The sequence below is a fragment of the Mesoplodon densirostris genome, chromosome 13, assembly GCF_025265405.1.
Source record: "Mesoplodon densirostris isolate mMesDen1 chromosome 13, mMesDen1 primary haplotype, whole genome shotgun sequence".
In the NCBI taxonomy this organism is placed as follows: Eukaryota; Metazoa; Chordata; class Mammalia; order Artiodactyla; family Ziphiidae; genus Mesoplodon; species Mesoplodon densirostris.
The window spans coordinates 49879549-49905109 of record NC_082673.1 but is presented as its reverse complement, the minus strand read 5'-3'; the positions used below and the strand labels follow the sequence as shown (position 1 = coordinate 49905109).

Genomic DNA, 25561 nt, shown 5'->3' with positions numbered 1-25561 from the left:
TATAGTCTTATGTCATGTGCAAACAGTGAGAGCTTTATTTCTTCTTTTCCAACTTGTATTCCTTTTATTTCCTTTTCTTCTCTGATTGCCGTGGCTAGAACTTCCAAAACTATATTGAATAATAGTGGTAAGAGTGGACATCCTTGTTTTGTTCCTGATGTTAGAGGAAATGCTATCAGTTTTTCACCATTGAGAATGATGTTTGCTGTGGGTTTGTCCTATATGGCCTTTATTATGTTGAGGTAGGATCCCTCTGTGCCACTTTGTGGAGAGTTTTTATCATAAACCAGTGTTGAATTTTGTCAAAAGCTTTTTCTGTATCTATTGAGATGATCATATGGTTTTTATTCTTCAATTTGTTAATATTGATTTGCATATATTGAAGAATCCTTGCATCCCTGGGATAAATCCCACTTCATCATGGTGTATGATCCTTTTAATGTGTTGTTGGTTTCTGTTTGCTAGTATTTTGTTGAGGATTTTTGCATGTATATTCATCAGTGATATTGGTCTGTAATTTTCTTTTTTTGTAGTATCTTTGCCTGGTTTTGGTATCAGGGTGATGATGGCCTCATAGAATGTGTTTGGGAGTATTCCTTCCTCTGCAATTTTTTGGAAGAATCTTCAGAACTTTATAAATATGTTTTAGTGTCTGTTAAGACAAATCCCTTTGATTAATCTCCTTTTTATTATATATTTTTGATGAATTTTAGAATAATATTATCGAACATAAAATCATTTTAGATTTTGATTGAAAAACGTTAAACATATTAAGGTATTTGGTCATCTCATTCAGGATAATTACGTGCCTTTTCTTTTATTCATAACTTTTTATATGTCCCTTGGTGGAGTTTAGCAGTGTCCTTCATATGGGTCTCTATAAAGTCCTAGTTCTAAAAACGACAAACAGTTCATTCTTTAGTATCTAGTAAAAGCACTTCTTACTCTTCAAACGCCTTAAAATTTTCTACAATTTTGGCCACTGGTATTCTCCGTCTTCCACTTACTTACCTCATGGTTACATCCTCATTTATTTTTTTCTGATTATTTCACGTAGCTTAAGCTATTATTCCTTAACAAAATTAATCACTTTTTTTTTTTTTTTCAGTACGTGGAGCTCTCACTGTTGTGGCCTCTCCCCTTGTGGAGCACAGGCTCTGGACGCACAGGCTCAGTGGCCATGGCTCACGGGTCCAGCCGCTCTGCGGCATGTGGGATCTTCCCGGACCAAGGCATGAACCCGTGTCCCCTGCATCGGCAGGCGGACTCTCAACCACTGCACCACCAGGGAAGCCCCCTAAATTAATCACTTTTAAAGAATATAGACAATGCTTTATAGTTTTTTTTGAAGTACATGCAGTAATCATTTTCACTCATTACATCATCAGCTACTCACTTGGTTCCAACCATTTGAGTGGCCCTGCACTAAGCACGAATATATATCAGCAAACAAGTCCAACACAGAACTTAGCCTTTGAGGAGTTTATATCCTAGTGTGAGAGATAGATTTTAAGAGACTAATTGAAAAAATAAATTTCAAAAGTGATAACTAATAGAATAAAGATCCGCAGGGTGTCATGAGAAAACATAACAGAGACACTTGATTTACATCTGGGGTGTCTAAGAAGACTTCCTTTTATAAGGACCAAAACCTGAGTTTTGGAGGATAACTATGTGTTAATTTGGTAATGAAGGTTTAAGGGTGGGACAACAAGAATTCCAGATATAAGGAAAATAATAACTAAGAGCTAACACTGATTACTTATTACTTATTATGTACCAAAAACTGAACTGTGCTAAGCTCCATATATACTATATATATATATTAACCCTAACAGTCTCCAGTTAACTCATGGAGAAACTGAGGCATAGAGACCTTAAGCAACTTACAGTTTGCAGGCAATGTGTACAAATCTCGTGTGACTCCACAGCTCATAGTCTTAACTCCTATGCTATCTGGTCCTTCTATGCAGGCTTTGAAGGGGGAAGAAGCATTTCATGTTTGCATATCTAAAAGAAGGTCCAGAGTATGGAGAGCTGGGAAAAGTGGAGCTACCTCAGACTGTTGGGTCAGGTAGGTGTCAGATTGAATTTGTAGACCATGGTGAGACATTGGCTTTTGTCCTAAAAGAATTCAGAGCCCACTGGTAGGTATTCATCAGGAAAATGACAAGATCATATTATCACTTAAAAAGGATTTCTCTGGCTATGGTATGAAGAATAGATTGAAAGAGGTGAAATGAGGGCAGAGAAAACAGTGTGGAAACTATCTCAGTACAGGCACACCTCATTTTATTATATTCACTTTATTGTGTTTCTCAGATACTGCATTTTTTTTTTTTTTTTTTTTTTTACAAATTGAGGGTTTGTGGCAATCCTGTGTTGTCAGATGATGGTTAGCATTTTTTAGCAATAAATTATTTCTGATTAAGTTATGTACATTGTTTTTCTAGACATAATGCTATTTCACACTTAACAGACTATAGTATAGTATAAACATAACTTTAATATGCACTGGGAAACAAGAAAAATTCATGTGACTTACTTTATTGTGATATTCACTTTATTGTGGTGTTCTGGAACTGAACCTGCAATATCTCCAAGGTCTGCCTGTACTACGAGTTAGAGATAATGGTAGCTGAGAGTAGGGTAATAGTGACGAACATAGAAAGAAGACTATATTTGAAATATACAGTGGAGCCATAAAGAAATGGACTTCTGATAAGTTGGGTATAGAAATAAGTGAAAAGGAAATATAAAGCACATTTTAGGCACATGTAACAGAGTGACTAGTGGTGACAATCACTAAAATGAGAATCACTTATTAGTTCTAGAAAGAAAAACAACACAGAAAATAGTCTGATTTTTTCCCCCTCTTTAAGAACGCTAAAAAACATTTTTTCTTGTCTTTGATTTTCAGTTTCACTATACTAGCCTTAGGTGAGTTTTTCTCAGTGTTTATCAGGCTTCTTAAATCTGTGCCTTGATATCTTTTGTCAAATTTTTGGAAAGTCATTTGTCATTATCCTTCAAATATTGCTTCAGTTTCCCTTCTCTGTCTTCCCTTTCTGGGACTCCAATTATATATATGGTAGAACTCTTAATTTATTCTCTTTTCTGTATACTCTCTTTTTTCTCTACAGCTTCAGTCTAGATATTTTTTTCTGTCCCCTTCCACATAACAAATGCTCTCTTCACTGAGTTTAATCTGCTGTTAAATCTACTGTGTCAGTAATTACATTATTGCCTCTCAGCTCCAAACCTACTCTTCTGTACTCTGCTTTGGGATGTTGAACTGGGACTCTGCAAACCACATTTCTGCTTCATCACTAGGATCCAAATTAGGTCGTCTGGTTCTACATTAGGATCTGACCAGAGGAAACACTAGAGGGAGAGTGCAAGATTGGAGAAGGAAAAAGGAACTTGTTTCTTACTCTGTGTCCTGTGAGTTTCCTATGAGATTTCTTTCTCCTACCAGATCCTTTGAGCATTACCTCCATGCTTCTTGAAATGCCTTCCTGTTGCATCAGCTGAATACTGTTTGCAGTTTTTCCATATGAAGCTAGCAGAGATAGCTTCATTGTTCTTCCCTCTAAGGCCACAGAATCTCAGAGATTTAAGTCCCAGACTCAGAAACACCAACACCAGCTGGCCAGGGCCTCCTTCTCAGAGGCCCAAGTTTCATCTTCACAGGACTCTTCCTCTAAGTTTCTAAGTTTTAATAATGTCAATGTCTTCACTTTGTTTCCCTATTTCTGTTGTAGGTGTGGTATTAACTCCTTGAAGTTGCTAATTTCATGATATATTAGAGTTCTTATCCTACTCTTTTAGTTACTTAGTTAATAAATTTATGCCTAGCTAACCATTCTCTACATTAAACTCCTCTGTTCAAATTACTGGTAGTGGTTTTCTCTCCTGGGTCCTGTTACTTCCACTTATTGTGTTCTTATTTTCAGTTGTATTTCTCAATTCTGAAATTAGCATTCGTTTTTTTAAAAAGAATTTTTACTTTTCTGATGAAAATTTTCATTTTGTCGTCTAATATATTGTGTATAAAATCATACAACTTAAGAGTTGGTGTCTGGTACTTTTAATATCTCAATATCTAAATCACCTGTTAGTCTATTTCTACTATCTATTTTGTTTGTATGATTTTTATTGCTTGTTTGTGTTTGATCATTTGGTCTTGTTCCTGGTATCCCTTGTAACTTAATGATGAACCTTGTATATGAACATTTGTAAAGGCAATTTGGGTCTTTGGATATATTAGCATCCTCCAGAAGATTTATGCTACTTGTGTCAGGCAATTAAGAGTCAAGAAGATCATCTCAATCAAACAAGGAACTGAGCTGACTTGAAGACAGTTTTCAATATTTTTAGGGCCCAGCTTCTTTTAGTTTGTCTTTATTTCTAGGGTATGACCTTCAGGGGTCTCAGCTAAAAGCTAGGGTGTTTACATTGGTGTAAATGTATCCTGAACTCCATTTTTATTATTACATCACAGGAGATCCAATTAACAATTAAAACAGCCTTACAAATCACTAAATATAGTAGAAAAATGATACTGACTTTGTATATTATTTTAATATTAGACAAAGTTTTCAGCTCAGATGAAGCTGTGTTGCACATACATATCCAATTGAAGAATTAAGGCAATTGCTTTTATAATTTAGGCCACCATCACTCCCTGCCCACCTCCTCAATCCATTAACACATAAATATATCCTTAAATGATTTGTTGGTTTTGGAAGATGAAAAGATAGTAGAAAGATGACTGGTGAATAATGAAGAGAAGAACTTCTTTAAACAATTTAACTGAATAATTTTATGTTATCTATGTGCACATGGAGTTTTGGGTCTCTCTGGTTGAACATATATACATTTGAGATATTTGCAATCAATATTGTTGCATGTTAAATTAAATGAGTTTGCATGTATTTCTAAGGTTGTATGAAATAACTAATGTATATCCAACTTTTAGCTACAGTAATAACTAATCAATTACATCTATTTTAAGATGTGAGTCTATTATAAAGTCTGTTATAGTACTGACAGACAAGCTTCCCCCAAAATTTAGGAATATAAGTTGCAGTATCCATTGCAGGTGGGATCTTATTGTTTTACCTACACATCAGACATTTTCACTAATATGCGAAATAAGCCATAAATTCAACTGATGTAGTTTTTTCCCCCTCCTTATTTACTAATTTGTTTGCAATGCTACTTAACTATCTGGGTAACACAGGTTTATTTCAACTATTGTCAGAAAGAAGTTAAAGAGTCCCTTTCTCTTATTCAAGTTCGATTTCTTATAGTACTGCAAGTATGTCTATATAACTTGAACATGGCTAGAAATATCCCTTAGAGAAATTATACTGGTTTTACAGCTTATGGTGCTTCAGTATAGACATTTTAAAAAGCAAGAGAGTTAATTTAGATACTTTGAAATGACTATGTTAATATGAGCTTGAGATTTGTTTTCAAAAACTAATTTAGGTCAATAGAAAAACCTTGGATGTTGTAACCAATTGGTTGAAGGAGTGAGAAACGTTAGTCTAGGATATAATTTTACTAACATTGGAGCCATTCAGGCTTACGATATAGGCAGTATTGAAAAAGATGCAGGAATTGGTCAATTTTAAGTTATTTAAAGTTAGATGGAGTGAACTTTTACTAATTTTAGTGGTCAAATAAATGAAATACTAAGTCAAGTAACCTAGCAGATATGGGTCAGTGTTCAGGCTTTTTTGAATTGATAAAAGAAGTTGGTGGCATAAAAGTGTTGCAGGTCACATGAACACTTCTTTCAAGTCACGGAGTCACTGCCATAGCAACTTTAAATAGAGTTCAGTGTGTTTCTGCAAGGTCATGGCTGAAATTCTATTAGTGCTTGAGTTGAAATGTCTGCTCGTTATGCCACTTTAAGCATCTGAGGTGGTCTCCCCTTCAACTGCTTAGGGTGACAAAGTTGCTTTCCTAGTTTATTATCAACTTCAATCCTGGAAAATTTTAGAATTAAGTGTAGAAGTGTTACAGAGACTTAAACACATTATTTATTTCTTTGCTTCATTCAGTTTTTTCCTCAAATATTGTCTCAAAACAGATTCAGGTTTCCTAAAACAGGAAATCCCGTCCATTTCCTTATTGTGCTTTATTTTCTTCTATAGCATCTATTACTACCTATTATATATTATACTTTATATAATATATTTATTTAAGTTATTTGGTTCTTTTTCCATTCGGATATAAATTCCTCTAGGGTGTGGACTTTTTTTTTTCTTTGCTATATCCCCAACATATAGAGTAGTGTACCCTGCTGTTACACAATAAACTGTTGTTAAATGAAAGAAAATAACTACTGGAGTCACTGTAAAAAGGAACCCTCACTTTTCAGGCTTCTAAAGCAATCCAAGGAAGCTAAAAATGAAGAAATAATTCCTTAGCATTACTTTGTCTTTGAAATTACAGAACAGCATTTTTATTTTAAGTAGTATTTCTTCCAGTGACTACCTGTTCTTTTCTTATAGTTCTCCAGTTCTAAAAGGTATGGTAGAGGTGTTAATTATGTACTTTTGTATTTTAGTCATCCATAAAATAAGTTAAGCAAACAAGCATATTAAAAACCTTATAATGTTCCAGGCACCCTATTAGATGCTCTAGATTTGAAAGTAAAGAACATGTCCTTGTCCTTAAGAGGTTTTCCAGTCCTGTAGAGGAGGCAGCAAGAAAACAAACACTTAGAACATGATGCAATGACATTTGCACAGAGTGTGAAGAGAGTCCAGAAGTAGGGCATGTAATCTAGAACAGGAGTGTCAGCAAAGATTTGCTAGAATAGATGCTACTTTAACTCAGCATTGACTGATAAACATAATAAAAATATTAACAATCATCATTCATTGAGTGTTTATTATATGTCAGACAATTTACAACCCTGATGTCATTATATCCTTTCAAGAAGCTTCATGTGGTAAATATTATTATTCTTATATTACAGAAGAGGAAAGTATGTTTAGAAATACTGAATTAGTAATTTGCCCAAGATTACATAGGCAGTTCAGTGTCAAAACAGAAAGTTGAGTGTAACAGAACATGACAAGGCAGGAACTAATGGGACTGAATCAGGTATTCTTTGGAAGCTGAGGGAAGTAGCAATAATTTGATCTAATGTTGCAGATGAAAACAGAGCCAGATCATAATGGACAAGGATCACTCCAAGAATTTTAAAGTTTATACTGGTTTTGACCCAATATTCCAAAGAATTGTTAATTAGGTTTGCACAGAAATTGGTGGAAAACTTTGAGATATTAAACGTTCCTTATTTAGTAACTTTTTATTCTTTAGACTAGTGAATTTATTGATTTATTGATTTATATTTTTTGAAAAGCACTTGTTAACATTTAATGAACCTTCTACCATGTGGCTTCAAGCTACCAGGACACAAGCCCCACCTACATCCTTAATCTTCTCCTCAGCTCTTCTGCTGAAGAATTTGGGCTTCACAATGACAGGCTGCTTTGGGAACTTCCCCTTCCCCAGAACTTTGTAGTAGCCCGATAGCACCATATAAATGATAGGAGCAGCTCCAGTCTTGTTCTTTGCAGCATTTACCCAAGTCTCCTCACTGACGAAGGTCCATAATTTATCAAGGTTGACAGATGGGCAGAAGTTCTGGTTCTTCTTTAAGTGGTAATGCCTCATACCAACTTTCCCAACGTAGCCTGGGTGGTATTTGTTGAAGTTGATCCTGTGGCGATGTATGCCACCAGCATTACCCTGGACTTCTGGGTGCTTCCAGTGTTTGCCGATGTGGCCGTGGCTGTGGCCATGGCTCACTTGGCCCCTAATAGACTAGAGAATTTAAACAAGTGTTTTGTCTATGAGTTTGTGAAAAAGACTGAGAATGAAGGAGAGGGAGAAGGTTTAAAAGGGTTTGAAAAGCAGTGTTTCTACAGAGAGCTTGCTCCCTCTTAGGCTTTTTGAGATTTAAGGGATGATCCATGAACTAATATTTATTTTCATTCTACCATATATCAGAGAATGGGCTTGGATTTTCACATGTCAACTCAATGATCCTCACAATCTTCCTGCAAAGTAGGAATATTACCTCCATTCTAGGGTTGAGGAAACTGAGCATATGAGCTAAGGATCTTGCCAAAGGTCACATGGCTGTCAATAGCAAAGTCAGATTTTAAACCTATTTCAAGACACAAGCTCTTTCTAGCTTAAGCTGCTTTCATCTCTTGAGACAGTGTTTTTCAACACTTTAGGTCAAGACTTAAAGGATAATGGAATCAATTTAGTGGTTCTTAAACAGCATTTGAAAAAAATACGAAGACTAGAATAAAATAAAATAGAGGGTATCAGAGTGTACTACACATAGTAAGGGTCAACACTGGTTGAAATTCGTGCTTCAGTTAGACATACACATGTATAAACATAAATACTAGTGTGTCCTGAGTTGTGATGGGAAATATACTTCTTACAATTGGCTGAGTTTTAAAAAGTTTGAAAAACTCATCTAGTGAAATAAAGATCATATCACAGCTACTACGTTAACTCATTTCTTATTTCCTCCTATGAAGTTGAATGTTCGTAGGTAACCGACAGGACACCACACCTCACAGCAAGGGTAGAATAGGAATGAGAAGCAGAAAACTTCATGAGGGCTGAAGGAGGACAGTGGACCTTCATTTCAGTCATGGCAAACTACAAGACTTCTTTAATTTAACCCTTCACCTGCCATATCAAGGGAAGATAGTAGTAATTACTGTTTAAAGGAAAATGTATGTGTGTGGGTCATTTATTGAGGTGATAAACTGAGAGGGGTTCCCCACCTCCTGCTTCCCACCTCCCTCTGGATTTTTTACCTGTAATGAAAGAGAAAGAGGAATAACATTTGAAATTGAAGCGTATGTGTATGCTAATATGTCATACTTATTGAACACATGTGCTTTTGCAGATTTATTATTTATACTGTATAGAATTATATATAAAATCCAACTAAACTCTGTGTGTGGTGTTAAGTTACAATGTTTCTCTTTGGAATCCCATTCTGTGTACAAACATTTTTACAAAACGTGGATTAGTAGTAGGAGTAGATGGTTTAAAAACGTTATGTTAAAGCAACACCTTAAGTCAGCATGTTGAAAGAATGAGAAAATCAAAATAGTACTGTAGTTCCTTTACTGGTGGAAATAAGAGGGGAATCTTAGGATGAGGGGAATATATAGATTTCTCTGTATGTTTACAAATGTCCCAGTAGTTGTTAATTTCTCCTGGAAGAACCTTAGATACACTAAATTTCTCAATAAATATTATTTTACATTTTAGCAAAGAAACTAAACTACTTACCTAGTAAACAAGGTTTTAAATTTGCCATTTTCCTCTTTTCCCTTTTTATATTCAAATATCAGTGCTAGTGCTTTTTTTTGTTTGTTTGTTTGTTTTTTTGCATTACGTGGGCCTCTCACTGTTGTGGCCTCTCCCCTTGTGGAGCACAGGCTCCGGACGCACAGGCTCAGCGGCCATGGCTCACGGGCCCAGCCGCTCCACGGCATATGGGATCCTCCCGGACTGGGCACGAACCCGTGTCCCCTGCATCGGCAGGTGGACCCTCAACCACTGCGCCACCAGGGAAGCCCCGCTAGTGCTGTTTTGAAGAGCCTAGATTTTACTCTGTACTGTATTTAAATTTTATAAGTCTGAATAAATTATTGTAACTAGCTAGTTGTGTTAATTATATTTGAGTTTCTAACTAGTCAGATTTTAGAGGATTAAAAGACAGAAAATTTAATTGCCTAGTGTCAACCATTTCCAAATGCATGATGATACCAAGCAGAGTGGACTTAGATATAGTGAAATAAACAATTCTATGTGTATGTCACTGACACCATAAGATATTTAAATTTATCTAAACCAACTCTTTCCATAGTGTTGCCTACTATAAATTAATATAGAAAGCCCTTAGGATGCTTGGCCAGTGATATGGAAATTGACACTGTAAATATTTGTTTCCTGTTCTGGGAATTGTGTACACTGCAGATCAGTGGTGTTTAATCATTACCATTTGGCCAATTTTGCTTTTTCAGAACAAAGATAAATAATTATGTATTGGATATGGCAGTCTTGGTGCTTGTTAAACACATAGCTCTTTTAGGCTTATACTGCTCTACCTCGAGTCCCTTGCTCAGGAGGTGAAAGCTATAATTTGTGCAGAGAAAGGGAATTTGTTGTCTCAAATAACTGAGAAGGAAAAAATAGGGTAAATTCACGCATGGCTGGATTCAGAAACCCACTTATTGGATTTAGTAGCTGGTTTCTACCTGTTGCCCAGATTGGCCATGTTTTGGCTTCATTTTCAGGATCAGTGAGGTCACAAGATGGTAACAGCTGCGCCAGCCTCACATCTCCTCAAGTCAAAGCCAAACTGAAGGGGGAAATGTCCTTTCTGTTGAAATCTCTCTTTCTGGTTATTCAAGTAAAAGTCCTGAGATTAGCTCTGATTTATTCTGACTAACTTGGCTTGAGTTAAGTGCCTATTCCTGGATCAATCTTTGTAGCCAGGGGAATTCATAGTTCTGATTAGCTGAACTTGGGCCTTATGTTCCATCCCTGGAACCAGGAATTGAGGTTGGATTCAAAGCACATGGATTGAAAGTTGGGAAGGGGTATTGTTTTTAGAATAAAGAGGAGTGGGCTGCTGGAGAACAAAAAATATTCACAATGCTCAGATCATTTTTATTTTCTTTAGGCTAATTCAATATTTTTTAAATGAGAATGGGAAATATATGTATATTTATCAGTCTCAATCTAGGGAGAATATATATGGAAGGAGCCAGTCACTTACTGACTTTATTATCTTGTGTGGATCAAAATATCTTTGATCCTTGTTCTCCTCAGCAGCAAATGGGGATAATATTGTTTTTCTACTACCTCACAGGTGGTTGTGAAGACTCAAACAGTTAATGCTTCTAATGAAAATCATAATATCTAATATTTAATGAGCAGTTTGTCTAGAAATTACATTGTTACATCCCTATAATCATTCTGTACAGTAGATACTACTACTGTAATACTTATTTTTAAATGACCTAAGGCTTACAGAGGTTAAGTAACTTGCCCAGTATCAATCACACAGCAGTTAAATGACTGAGTCAGTACTCATGTCTATCTGGCTACCAAGTTCATGCTAATAGCCACCATGATGCAGATATAGGGGATTGTCATTGGATTCTTCAATTGTAAGACTCACATGTTTTCACATTTCAGCATTAAAAAAAATCAGTATGTGTCTTACAACTGATGGTAAGAGGACAATCATGACGTAGTAGTTGTTGCCTGCTTATGTGTAACTTGGTTACCACTAGTCTTATTGTTATTTCAATTGACTCTGCTACATGTGTTGAGTTTAAATGCTATACAAATATTAAAATATTACATTATGATTTGGCATTGAAATAGAAATTTATTTAATAGAAAGATGCAGAAACAGAACAATGAAGCCTAAATGTGATACAGTGAAGTAATATCCATCACCAGAGGAATAGCCAGTTTCACATTTTCTTATAAGGCAATGACCACATGCTTTATGGGATCTTAGAAAGGAGGATCCCCAAAAGTAGAAGCTACCTTATGTTTTCTACTGATATATGTGCTAAAGGACTGCCTGTCAAATGACAACATTTACCAAAGCAATAATGAATTTATTTTGCTTATATTTTGCTTTCTATGTAGGAATAAGATGATAAATATCTATGTCCAAGTAAGTCACAAAGATCTCTTTTTTAAAATATAGAACACAATGTTAAGTGACAAGAAGCTTTGTGCCATAGTTTAATTGACATTGGTCTTCCATTTTAATGTGTATAAAACATTTGTGTTTCTTACAGTTTATGGAGTCTTAAATTCTATAAAATATGACATTATTGTAATGTAGAAATAAGAGAAAGGTTTTTTGTTAAACATCTTTATTGGAGTATAATCACTTTACAATGTTGTGTTAGTTTCTGCTGTATAAAAAAGTGAATCAGCTATACATATACATATATCCCCATATACCCTCCCTCTTGAGCCTCCCTTCAACACTCCCTATCCCATACAACTAAGTGGTCACAAAGCACCAAGCTGATCTCCCTGTGCTATGCAGCTGCTTCCCACTAGCTATCTATTTTACATTAGGTAGTATATATATGTCAATGCTACTCTCTCACTTTGTCCCAGTTCACCCTTCTCCCTCCCCGTGTCCTCAAGTCCATTCTCTACATCTACATCTTTATTCCTGCCCTGCCACTAGGTTCATAAGAATCTTTTTTTTTTTTTTTTAGATTCCATATATATATATGTTAGCATATGGTATTTGTTTTTCTCTTTGTGACTTACTTCACTCTGTATCAGAGACTCTAGGTCCATTCACCTCACTACAAATAAATCAATTTCATTTTTTTTATGGTTGAGTAATATTCCATTGTATATATGTGCCACATCTTCTTTATCCATTCTTCAGTCGATGGACACTTAGGTTGCTTCCATGTCCTGGCTATTGTAAATAGTGCTGCAATGAACATTGTGATACATGTCTCTTTTTGAGTTATGGTTTTCTCAGGGTATATGCTCAGTAGTGGTATTGCTGGGTTATATATAGTTTTATTATTAGTTTTTTAAGGAACCTCCATACTGTTCTCCATAGTGGCTATATCAATTTACATTCCCACCAACAGTACAAGAGGGTTCCCATTTCTCCACACCCTCTCCAGCATTTATTGCTTGTAGATTTTTTGATGATGGCCATTCTGACTGGTGTGAGGTGATACTTCACTGTAGTTCTAATTTGCAGTTTTCTAATGATTAGTGATGTTGAGCAACCTTTCATGTGTTTGTTGGCAATCTGTATATCTTCTTAGGAGAAATGTCTATTTAGGTATTCTGTCCATTTTTGTATTGGGTTGTTTGTTTTTTGGTTATTGAGCTGCATGAGCTGTTTGTATATTTTGGACATTAATCCTTTGTCAGTTGCTTCATTTGCAAATATTTTCTCCCATTCTGAGAGTTGTCTTTTGATCTTGTTTATGGTTTCCTTTGCTGTGCAAAAGCTTTTAAGTTTCATTAGATTCCATTTGTTTATTTTTGTTTTTATTTCCATTTCTCTAGGAAGTGGGTCAAAGGGGATCTTGTGTGGCTTCCCTGGTGGTGCAGTGGTTGAGAGTCCACCTGCCAATGCAGGGGATACGGGTTCGTGTCCCTGTCCAGGAAGATCGCACATGCTGTGGAGTGGCTGGGCCCATGAGCCATGGCCACTGAGACTGCTCGTCTGGAGACTGTGCTCCAAAACGGGAGAGGCCACAACAGTGAGAGGCCTGCATACCACAAAAAGAAAAAAAAAAGGGATCTTGCTGTGATGTATGTCATAGAGTGTTCTGCCTATGTTTTCCTCTATGAGTTTTATAGTGTCTGGCCTTACATGTAGGTCTTTAATCCATTTTGTGTTTATTTTTGTATACTGTGTTTGAGAGTGTTCTAATTCCATTCTTTTACATGTAGCTGTCCAGTTTCCCCAGCACCATTTAATAAAGAGCCTGTCTTATCTCCATTGTATATTCTTGCCTCTTTATCAAAGATAAGGTAACCATATATGTGTGGGTTTATCTATGTGCTTTCTATCCTGTTCGATTCACCTCTATTTCTATTTTCATGCCAGTAGCATACTGTCTTGAATACTGCAGCTTTATAGTATAGTCTGAAGTTAGGGAGCCTGATTCTTCCAGCTCCATTTTTCTTTCTCAAGATTGCTTTGGCTATTCAGGGTCTTTTCTGTTTCCATAGAAATTGTGACATTTTTTGTTTTACTTCTGTGAAAATGCCATTGGTAATTTGACAGGGATTGCAATGAATCTGTAAATTGCTTTGGGTAGTATAGTCATTTTCAGTGTTGATTCATCCTAACCAAGAACATGGTATATCTCTCCATCTATTAGTATCATCTTTAATTTCTTTCATCAGTGTCTTACAATTTTCTGCATACAGGTCTTTTGTCTCCTTAGGTAGGTTTATTCCTAGATATTTTATTCTTTTTGTTGCAGTGGTAAATGGGAGTGTTTCTTTGATTTCACTTTCAGATTTTTCATCATTAGTGTATAGGAATGCCAGAGATTTCTGTGCATTAATTTTGTATCCTGCTACTTTACCAAATTCATTGATTAGCTCTAGTAGTTTTCTGGTAGCATCTTTAAGATTCTCTATGTACAGTATCATGTCGTCTGCAAACAGTGACAGTTTTACTTCTTCTTTTCTGATTTGGATTCCTTTTATTTCTTTTTCTTCTCTGATTGTTGTGGCTAAAACTTCCAAAACTATGTTGCATAATAGTGGTGAGTGTGGGCAACCTTGTCTTGTTCCCGATCTTAGAGGAAATGGTTTCCATTTTTCACCATTGAGGATGACGTTGGCTGTGGGTTGGTCATATATGGCCTTTATTATATTGAGGTAGGTTCCCTCTATACCTACGTTCTGGAGAGTTTTTATCATAAATAGGTGTTGAATTTTGTTAAAAGCTTTTTCTGTATCTATTGACATTATCACATGTTTTTTATTCTTCAATTTGTTAATATGGTGTAACACATTGATTGATCTGCATATATCGAAGAATCCTTGCATTCCTGCGTTAAACTCCACTTTATCTTTTTTTTTTTTTTTTGTGGTACATGGGCCTCTCACTGTTGTGGCCTCTCCCGTTGTGGAGCACTGGCTCTGGATGCACAGGCTCAGCGGCCATGGCTCACGGGCCCAGATGCTCCACGGCATGTGAGATCTTCCCAGACCGGGGCATGAACCTGTGTCCCCTGCATCGGCAGGCAGACTCTCAACAACTGTGCCACCAGGGAAGCCCTATCATGGTGTTTTATCCTTTTAATGTGCTGTTGGATTCTGTTTGCTAGTATCTTGTTGAGGATTTTTGCATCTATGTTCATCAGTGATACTGGCCTATAGTTTTCTTTTTTTGTGACATCTTTGTCTGGTTTTGGATCGGGGTAAGTTGGCCTCGTAGAATGAATTTGGGAGTGTTCCTCCCTCTGCTATATTTTGGAAGAGTTTGCAAAGGATATGTGTTAGCTCTTCTCTAAACGTTTGATAGAATTCCCCTGTGAAGCCATTTGGTCCTGGGCTTTTGTTTGTTGGAAGATTTTTTTTCTTTTTTTTTTGCGGTACGCGGGCCTCTCACTGTTGTGGCCTCTTCCATTGTGGAGCACAGGCTCTGGATGCACAGGCTCAGTGGCCATGACTCACGGGCCCAGCTGCTCCGTGGCATGTGGGATCTTCCTGGACCGGGGCACGAACCCGTATCCCCTGCATCGGCAGGCAGACTCTCAACCACTGCACCACCAGGGAAGCCCTGTTGGAAGATTTTTAATCACAGTTTCAACTTCAGTGCTTGTGTTTCCTCTGCTTATATTTTCTATTTCTTCCTGGTTCAGTCTAAGAAGGTTGTGCTTTTCTAAGAATTTGTCTATTTCTTACAGGTTGATCAATTTATTGGCATATAGGTGTAATCTCTCATGATTCTTTGTATTTCTGCAGTGTCAATTGTTAGTTCTCTGTTTTCATTTTTAATTTTGCTCATTTCAGTCTTCTCCCTTTTTTTCTTCGTGAGTCTGGGTAATGGTTTATCACTTTTGTTTATCTTCTCAAAGAACCAGATTTTAGTTTTATTGATATTTGCAATCATTTCCTTCATTTCCCTTTCACTTATTTCTGATCTGATCTTTATGATATCTTTCCTTCTGCTAACTTTGTTTTTTTTTTTAATTCTTTCTCTAGTTGCTGTAGATGTAAGGTTAGGTTGTTTATTTGAGATTTTTCTTGTTTCTTGAAGTAGGATTGTATTGCTATAAACTTCCCTCTTAGAACTGCTTTTGATGCATCAAATAGGTTTTGGGTCATCGTGTTTTCATTGTCATTTGTTGCTATGTATTTTTTGATTTCCTCTTTGATTTCTTCAGTGATCTCTTGGTTATTTAGTAGTGTACTGATTAGCCTCCATGTGTTTGTATTTTTTACAGTTTTTCTTCCCTGCAATTGATATCTAGTCTCATAGTGTTGTGGTTGGAAAAGATACTTGATATGATTTCAATTTTCTTAAATTTACCAAGGCTTGATTTGTGACCCAAGATATGATCTATCCTGGAGAATGTTCCATGAGCACTTGAGAAGAAAGTGCATTCTGCTGTTTTTGGATGAAATGTCCTATAAATATCAATTAAGACCATGTTGTTTAATGCATCATTTAAAGCTTGTGTTTCCTTATTTATTTTCATTTCGGATGATCTGCTTATTGGTGAAAGTGGAGTGTTAAAGTTCCCTACTATTATTGTGTTCCTGTCAATTACCCCTTTTACGGCTGTTAGCATTTTCCTTATGCATTGAAGTGCTCCTATGTTGGGTGCATAAATATTTACAATTGTTATATTTTCTTCTTGGATTGATCCCTTGATCATCAAATACTGCGTGTCTTTGTCTCTTGTAAGAGTCTTTATTTTAAAATCTATTTTATCTGATATGAGTATTGCTACTCCAGCTTTCTTTTGATTTCCATTTGCATGGAATATCTTTTTTCCATCTCCTCACTTTCAATCTGTATATGTCCCTAGGTCTGAAATTGGTCTCTTGTAGACAGCCTATATAGAGGTCTTGTATTTGTATCCATTCAGCCAGTCAATGTCTTTTCATTGGAGCTTTTAATCCATTTACATTTAAGGTAATTATTGATATATATGTTCCTATTACCATTTTCTTCATTGTTCTGTGTTGTAGGGCTTTTCCTTCTCTTGTCTTTCCTGACTAAAGAAATTCCTTTAGCATTTGTTGTAAAGCTGGTTTGGTGGTACTGAATTCTCTTAGCTTTTGCTTGTCTGTAAAGGTTTTCATTTCTCTGTGAATCTGAATGAGATCCTTGCTGGGTAAAGTAATCTTGGTTGTAGGTTTTTCCCTTTCACCTCTTTAAATATGTCCTGCAACTCTCTTCTGGCTTGCAGAGTTTCTGCTGAAAGATCAGCTGTTAACCTTATGGGGATTCCCTTGTATGTTATTTGTTGCTTTTCCCTTGCTGCTTTTAATATTTTTTGTTTGTTATTAATTTTTGATTGTTTGATTAATATGTGTCTTTGCATATTCCTCCTTGGATTTATCTTGTATAGGACTGTCTGTGCTTCCTGGACTTGATTTACTATTTCCTTTCCCATGTTAGGGAAGTTTTCAACTATAATCTCTTTAAATATTTTCTCAAACCTTCTCTTTTTCTGTTTTTCTTCTGGGAACCCTTTAATTTGAATATTGGTGTGTTTGATGTTGTCCCAGAAGTCTCTGAGACTGTCCTCAAGTGTTTTCATTCTTTTTTCTTTATTCTGCTCTGCAGTAGTTGTTTCCACTATTTTATCTTTCAGGTCACTTATCCGTTCTTCTGCCTCAGTTATTCTTCTATTGAGTCCTTCTAGGGAATTTTTAATTTCATTTATTTTGTTGTTCATCATTGTTTGCTCTTTTGCTATTCTAGGTCCTTGTTAAACCAATTTTTGTATTTTCTCCATTCTATTTCTATGATTTTGGTCACCTTTACTATCATTATTCTGAATTCTTTTTCAGGTGGACTGCTTGTTTCATCTTCATTTGTTTAGTCTGGTGGGTTTGTACTTTGCCCCTTCATCTACTGCATATTTCTCTGTCTTGTCACCTTGTTTAACTTACTGTGTTTGGGGTCTCCAATCTGCTGGTTCATATTTCCTGTTGTTTTTTTTCTGCCCCCAATGGGTGAGGTTGGTTCAGTGGCTTGTGTAGGCTTCCTGGTGGAGGGGCTGGTGGGTGGGACTGGATATTTTCTTTCTAGTGTGCATGACTGTGTCCGGTGGTGTGTTTTGAGGTGTCTGTGAACTTATTATAATTTTAGGCAGCCTCTCTGCTAACGGGTGGGGTTGTATTCCTGTCTTGTTAGTTGTTTGACATGGGATGTCCAGCACTGGAGCTTGTGGGCCATTGGAGCTGGGTCTTAGCATTGAGATGAAGATGTCTGGGAGAGTTCTCACCAATTGATATTACTTGGGGTCAGGAGGTCTCTGGTAGTTCAATGCCCTGAACTCGGCTCTCCCACCTCAGAGGCTCAGGCCTAACAGCAGGCTGTAACACCAAGACCCGGTCAGCCACACGGCTCAGAAGAAAAGGGAAAAAAGAAAGAAAAAAAACAATAAAAATTATTAAAATAAAAACATTAAAATAATAATAATAATAAAAAGTAGAGAGCAATCAAACGAATATACTAATCCACCTAAGATAACAAGCACTAAAAAGCGTACTAAGAGAAACATAAAAATCTGAAACAAATCAGTCACAGACAGCAAACCCCAATTGTACAGTTGCTTGTAAAGTCCACCGCCTCTGTTTTGGGATGATTTGTTGTCTATTCAGGTATTCCACAGATGCAGGGTACATCAAGATGATTGTGGGAATTTAATGTGCTCCTTCTGAGGCTGCATGGAGAAATTTCCCTTTCTCTTCTTTGTTCGCACAGCTCCTGGGGTTCAGCTTTGGTTTTGGCCTCACCTCTGCATGTAGGTCACCCTCAGGCACCTGTTTCTGCCCAGACAGGATGGGGTTAAAGCAGGGCTGATTAGGAGGCTCTTGCTCATTCACGCCAGAGTGAGGGAGGGGTATGGTAGTTATAATTGTAATATGGAGTGAGCCTGCTGTGGCAGAGGCCAACGTGATGTTGCAATAGCCCGAGGAGCACTGTGTGTTCTCCCAGGGAACTTGTCCCTGGGTCACATGACCCTGTCAGTGGAATTCTGCGCAGGCTCCTGGTGGTTGTGTGCATGGATAGTGACCTGTGCTTGCATACAGGATTCCTGGTGTCTGTAGCAGCAGCATGAGCATTTCATGCCCATCTCTGTGGTCTGAGCTGATAGCTGTGGCTCACGCCCATCTCTGGAGCTAATTTAGGTGGTGCTCTGCCTTCTGTGGGCAGACAGGGAAGGAATCCCCTCTCCTTGTGCACCCTGAAACAATGGTCTCTTGCCTCTTAGGAAGATCCAGACTTTTTCCTGGACTCCCTCTTGGCTAGCTGTGTTGCACTGGCCCCCTTCACGCAGTCAACCCCAGTCTTCTCCCTGGGGTCTGACCTCCAAAGCCCAAGCCTCAGCTCCCAGCCCCCACCCACCCTGGTGGGTGAGCAGACAAGCGTCTCAGGCAGGTGAATGCTGGTTGGCACTGATACTCTGTGTGGGAATCTCTCCACTTTGCCCTCTGCACCCTTGTTGCTGCTTTCTCCTCTGTGGCTCTGAAGTTTCACCCTGACCACTCCCCATCTCCACAAGTGAAGGGGCTTCCTAGTCTGTGGAAACTTTCCCTCCTTCACAGCTCCCTCACAGAGGTGCAGGTCCAGTCCCTATTCTTTTGTCTGTTTTTCCCTCTTTCTTTTGCCCTACACTGTTACATTGGGGAGTTTATTACCTTTTGGAAAGTCTGAGGTCTTCTGCCTGCATTCAGTAGGTGTTCTATAAGAGTTGTTCCACATGTAGATGTATTTTTGATGTATCTGTGGGGAGGAAGGTGATCTCCATGTCTTACTCCTCCACCATCTTGAAGGTCCCCAAGAGAAAGTTTTATATTTTGAGTTTTTCTTACAGATCTGTAGTAGATCAAATATTTTCAAGATCTTTAATATAAAAATTAAACCATTAATTCTAAAAGCTAAAGCATTGGAGATTCATTATAAAATTCAGAAAAATTATAAGTACTTAAATTTTCATTTAACAAATTATAAAATTGGCTAAAAAAATAGAAACAGGAACAGATTTCTGGCCAGGTAATTACTCAACCTACTCTTTCTTTAGCAAATACTAGACAAATATGGGTATATGGGCCTCAAAGTATTTTGAAACTAATACTTAGTTTGGGGCTCAAGATTGCTCTTAATCAGCTCTACTTTTATTTTTGTATAAAATAGGAAGTTTTAAAAATATTCTCTATCATCCATAACTATGATTTCATAGGGAAGAAAGAGGGATCAGTTGAAATCCAGGAGGGATTATTTCTTACCATTAATGATTCTCCTTCCTCCAAAGAATTGAATCTTAAGATACTAAACCTTTTCCCACAAAACAATTATTACAGAGAAAGGGTATCCATTCTCAATTTGCTTGAAGCATTTACTTAAAAACCCCATTTTGATCAACTTTTATTAAACTGCAGAACTTCTGCAGTTATTAAACTGCAAAAGTTCACAGGAACCTCTTATTCAGAGGCTGTGAAGTAACTGAATGAAATAAAATCAAATTTGGCCTGGTATTGCATGGAAATCTCATTAGCAGAGGCTGGGCTGTTTTCCTTGGGATTGAACCTACTTAGCACTGTTTATTGATGATCTCCTAGGTCTCAATAGGTTCAATAGTAACAGAATATTTTTACACTAAATTGTGCTGAAAAATACAATATATTTTCTTTTCTAGGAAAATGTCAATATGAGTAAATTTGATTTGATTTTTATCCCTGGACATTTACAGATTGCCATTTTAGTCTTGAGTTCCTCAAACTATGAAGTTTTGCAAATAAATAACAATGAATGTGTTCTTAGAAATTATTACTGTTACTACTGCCAGTACTACCTAAACTTCATCTAATGCTTTGTAATTTATAGTGTCACTTCACATGTATTATCTCACTAAATTCTTACATGTTTATTGTAGAATACCTATAGAATTCAATATGTAAAATATATTTTGTCTCATGTACTGGTTTCCATATACTGACCTCAATCTTTCCTATTACAAAGGGAGGTGTGTGCTTTACCTGGTAGAAACCTCCAAAGATTATGCAGTGTGTCTGTCAGAACAATTTTCCAGTTAGTCATGATGGGTAATCTCCCTAGTATTACAATAGTCTTGATACAATGTTTGAGAGTAAGGGTTGGGAATTTGTGGCACACTGAAAAATGGTGTGAAGTATAAAGTATTGAAAAGGAATTCGATTAATGCATTGAAAGATTAAAAGGAAAACAAAAAGGAGAAAACATGCTCTCACAACACTTCAGAAAGTGTCAATTTTGTTAGTTCAAATTATTAGTTATCTAGCTTTTTTTTTAATTTAAATGTTCTATCATGGAGACACAATCTCATCTTAGTCCATGACTTTGGTGTTGGGACGTTGATTTGGGATTCTGGGATTTTGCTTGTATTTATCAAATAAAAAAGATTATCTTAAAAATGCAGTCCTTCAGGAGTTGAGCTTTTTATTTTAAATTGAATTTTCCTTATCTGTTTTATTACATGTATATGTTTATGATTTTTATCAAGATGATGAAAAGAAATTTTAAATTTTAATTTTTATGATAGACTAGATACACTACTTCCAGTTAAGGCCATGTTCATGCAAATCAGGGTCCCTGGGAAGCTTCAGTAAGCCAAGGCCCCTCAGAGTGAACCAGCAGGAGGAAAAAATAGGTTGAGAGGCAGTGAGAAGAAGCTCATAATTGCACATGTTTAATTTCAATAATTAGGCATAGTGTTAATAGAAACATTCATTTGAAGCAAAGGCTGGCTATTTGCACAAACAGAGGAAATATGTGGTGCTGTAGTTTTGCTATGAAGACTGCAAAATTAAGCAAGAAATACTCAGCTCAACGTAAATTTAAAAACATGTTTTCAAAGAGAATTAGAAATAGAACTTGGGAACTAAACCTCAAAATGTCTAATAGATTTTATTTCAGAAGAGTGTCCTTAACATAGTTAGTTCTATTTTCTTTTAAAAGCTTCATTGAAATATAATTAGTATACTATACAATTCATTCTTTGAGTGTAAAATTCAGCACCTTTCAGTATATTCATAGTTGTGCATCCATCACCACAATCAATTTTAGAACATGTTCATTGCCTAAAAAGAAACCCTGGATCCCTTAGCTACCATTCTCTAATCCTCCCATACTCTTAACAACCTTAGGCAATCTCTGATTGATTTTCTGCTTCTATAGATTTTCCAATTCTGTACATTTTATATAAATGGAATTGTACAATATATGATCCTTTAACACTGATTATTTAACTTAGTCTAATGTTTTCAAGGTTCAACCATGTTGTAGCATATATCAATAATTTATTTTTATTGATGAATAATGTTCTATTGTAGAGGTATACTGCATTCATTAGTTGATAGACATTTGGGATGTTTCCACATTTTCACTATTATGAAGAATGCTGCTAAGAACACTTGAGTACAAGTTTTTGTGTGCACATATATTTTAATTTCTCTTGGGTGTATACATAGGAGTGGAATTGCTGGATCATATAGTAACTCTATGTTTAACATTTTTAAGGAACAACCAGACTGTTTCCCAAAGTGGCTGCAACATTTTACATTCCCATCAACAATGCATAAGTGTTCCAATTTCTCTATATCCTCTCTGGTACTTATTATTTTCTCTCTGTGTGTTGTATGTGTGTATGTGTGTGTGTGTAATGATAGCCAGCCTAGTGGCTGTGAGGTGGTATCTCCTTGTGGTTTTCATCTTTATTTCCATGTTGGTTAATTACACTATCTTAGACATTTGTATATCTTCTTTGTAGAGCTATCTATTCAGATCCTTTGCCTATTTTTAATTGAGTTGTCTTTTTATTATTGAGTTTTATAGCTCTTTATGTAGTCTAGATACAAATCACTTATCAGATTTATGATTTGCAAAAATTTCTCCTGTGAGTTGTCTTTTCACTGTTTTTTTAATTTTATTGCAGTATAATTGCTTTACAATGTTGTGTTAGTTTCTGCTATACAATGAAGTGAATCAGCTATATGTATACATATATCTCCTTCTTCTTAGACCTCCCTCTCCCATCATCCCACCCATCTAGGTCATCAGAGAGCACTGAACTGAGCTCCCTGTGCTATACAGCAGGTTCCCACTAGCTATCTATTTTACACATGGTAGTGTATTTTTGTCAAACCTTATCTCTCAATTCATCCCATGCTCCGCTTTCCCCACTGTGTCCACACGTCCGTTCTCTATGTCTGCATTTCTATTCCTGCCCTACAAATAGTTTCATCTGTACCATTTTTCTAGATTCCACATATATGCATTAATATACGATATTTAGACTCTAGGTCCATTTCTACAAATGACTCAATTTCATTTCCTTTTATGATCTCCCTGTGTTACACAACTGCTTCCCACTAGCTATCTATTTTACATTTGGTAGTGTATATATGTCAGTGCTATTCTTTCACTTCATCCCAGCTTACGCTTCCCTCTCCCTGTGTCCTCAAGTCCATTCTCCACGTCTGTGTCTTTATTCCTGTCCTGTCCCTAGGTTCATCAGAAACTTTTTTTTTTAGATTCCATATATATTGGTTTGCATACAGTATTTGATTTTCTCTTTGTGATTTATTTCACTCTGTATGACAGACTCTAGGTCCATCCACCTCACTACAAATAAATCAATTTCATTTCTTTTTATGGCTGAGTGATATTCCATTGTATATATGTGCCACATCTTCTTTATCCATTCATCTGTCAATGGACACTTAGGTTGCTTCCATATCCTGGCTATTGTAAATAGTGTTGCAATGAACATTGTGATACATGACTCTTTTTGAATTATGGTTTTCTCAGGGTATATGCCCAGTAGTGGTATTGCTTGGTCATATGGTAGTTCTATTTTTAGTTTTTTAAGGAACCTTCATACTGTTCGCCATAGTGGCTGTATCAATTTACATTCCCACCAACAGTGCAGGAGGGTTCCCTTTTTTCCACACCCTCTCCAACATTTATTGTTTGTAGATTTTTTGATGAAGCCCATTCTGACTGGTGTGAGGTGGTACCTCATTGTAGTTCTGATTTGCATTTCTCTAATGATTAGTGACGTTGAGCATCCTTTCATGTGTTTGTTGGCTACCTGTAGGTCTTCTATGGAGAATGTCTGTTTAGCTCTTCTAACCATTTTTGTATTGGGTTTTTTGTTTTTCTGATATTGAACTGCATGAGCTGCTTGTATATTTTGGAGATTAATCCTTTGTCAGTTGCTTCATTTGCAAATATTTTATCCCATTCTGAATGTTGTCTTTTCGTCCTGGTTATGGTTTCCTAGGCTGTGCAAATGCTTTTAAATTTCATTAGGTGCCATTTGTTTAGTTTTGTTTTTATTTTCATTACTCTAGAAGGTGAGTTATAAAAGATCTTGCAGTGATTTATGTCAAAGTGTTTTTCCTATGTTTTCCTGTAAGAGTTTTATGGCGTCCAGTCTTACATTTAGGTCTTTAATCCACTTTGTGATTATTTTTGTGTATGGTGTGAGGGAGTGTTCTAATTTCATTCTTTTACATGTAGTTGTCCAGTTTCCCTAGCACCATTTAATAAAGAGTCTGTCTTATATCCATTGTATATTCTTGCCTCTTTATCAAAGATAAGGTAACCACATTTGCATGAGTTAATCTCTGGGCTTTCTATTCTGTACCATTGATCTATATTTCTGTTTTTGTACCAGTACCATACTGTCTTGATTACTGTAGCTTTCTAGTATTGTTTGAAGTTGGGGAGTCCTGATTCCTCCAGCTGCATTCTTCTTTCTCAAGATGGCTTTGGCTATTTGGGGTCTTTTGTGTTTCCATAAAAATGGTAAAATTTTTTGTTCTAATTCTGTGAAAAATGCCATTGATAATTTGATAGGGATTGCACTGAATCTGTAGATTGTAGATCTGTAGATCTACAAACAATAAATGCTGGAGAGGGTGTGGAAAAAAGGGAACCCTCCTGCACTGTTGGTGGGAATGTAAATTGATACAGCCACTATGGCGAACAGTATGAAGGTTCCTTAAAAAACTAAAAATAGAACTACCATATGACCAAGTAATACCACTACTGGGCATATACCCTGAGAAAACCATAATTCAAAAAGAGTCATGTATCACAATGTTCATTGCAACACTATTTACAATAGCCAGGATATGGAAGCAACCTAAGTGTCCATCGACAGAAGAATGGATAAAGAAGATGTGGCACATATATACAATGGAATATTACTCAGCCATAAAAAGAAATGAAATTGATTCATTTGTAGTGAGGTGGATGGACCTAGAGTCTGACTATAATCATTTTCACAAAATTGATTCTTCCAACCCAGGAGCATTGAATATCTTTCCAACTGTTTGCATCATCTTTGATTTCTTTTATCAGTGTTTTATAGTTTTCTGAGTACAGGTCTTTTGCCTCCTAAGGTAGGTTTATTCCTAGGTATTTTATTCTTTTTGTTGCAGTGGTAAATGGGATTGTTTCCTTAATTTCTCTTTCTGATTTTTTTGTTGTTATTGTATAGGAATGCAAGAGATCTCTGTGCATTGATTTTGTAACCTGCAACCTTACCAAATTCATTGATTAGTTCTAGTAGTTTTCTGGTAGTATCTTTAGGGTTTTCTATGTATGGTATCATGTCATCTGCAAACAGTGACAGTTTTAATTCTTCTTTTCCAATTGGGTTCCTTTTATTTCTTTTTATTTTCTGATTGCCATGGCTAGGACTTCTAATACTATGTTGAATAA

The 25561-nt window shown here is 36.4% G+C and overlaps 1 protein-coding gene across 1 annotated transcript in view; it reads right to left on the bottom strand.

Annotated features, from left to right (window-relative positions):
• Positions 1-7420: 7420 nt before the first annotated feature.
• Positions 7421-25561, bottom strand: part of LOC132500616 (large ribosomal subunit protein uL15-like) — a 40810-nt gene continuing 22669 nt past the window's right edge. The window contains exon 2 of the mRNA XM_060115725.1: positions 7421-7851. Within this exon, the coding sequence (XP_059971708.1) occupies positions 7426-7851 (426 nt within the window). The 3' untranslated portion in view covers positions 7421-7425. The remainder of the gene's footprint in view (positions 7852-25561) is intronic.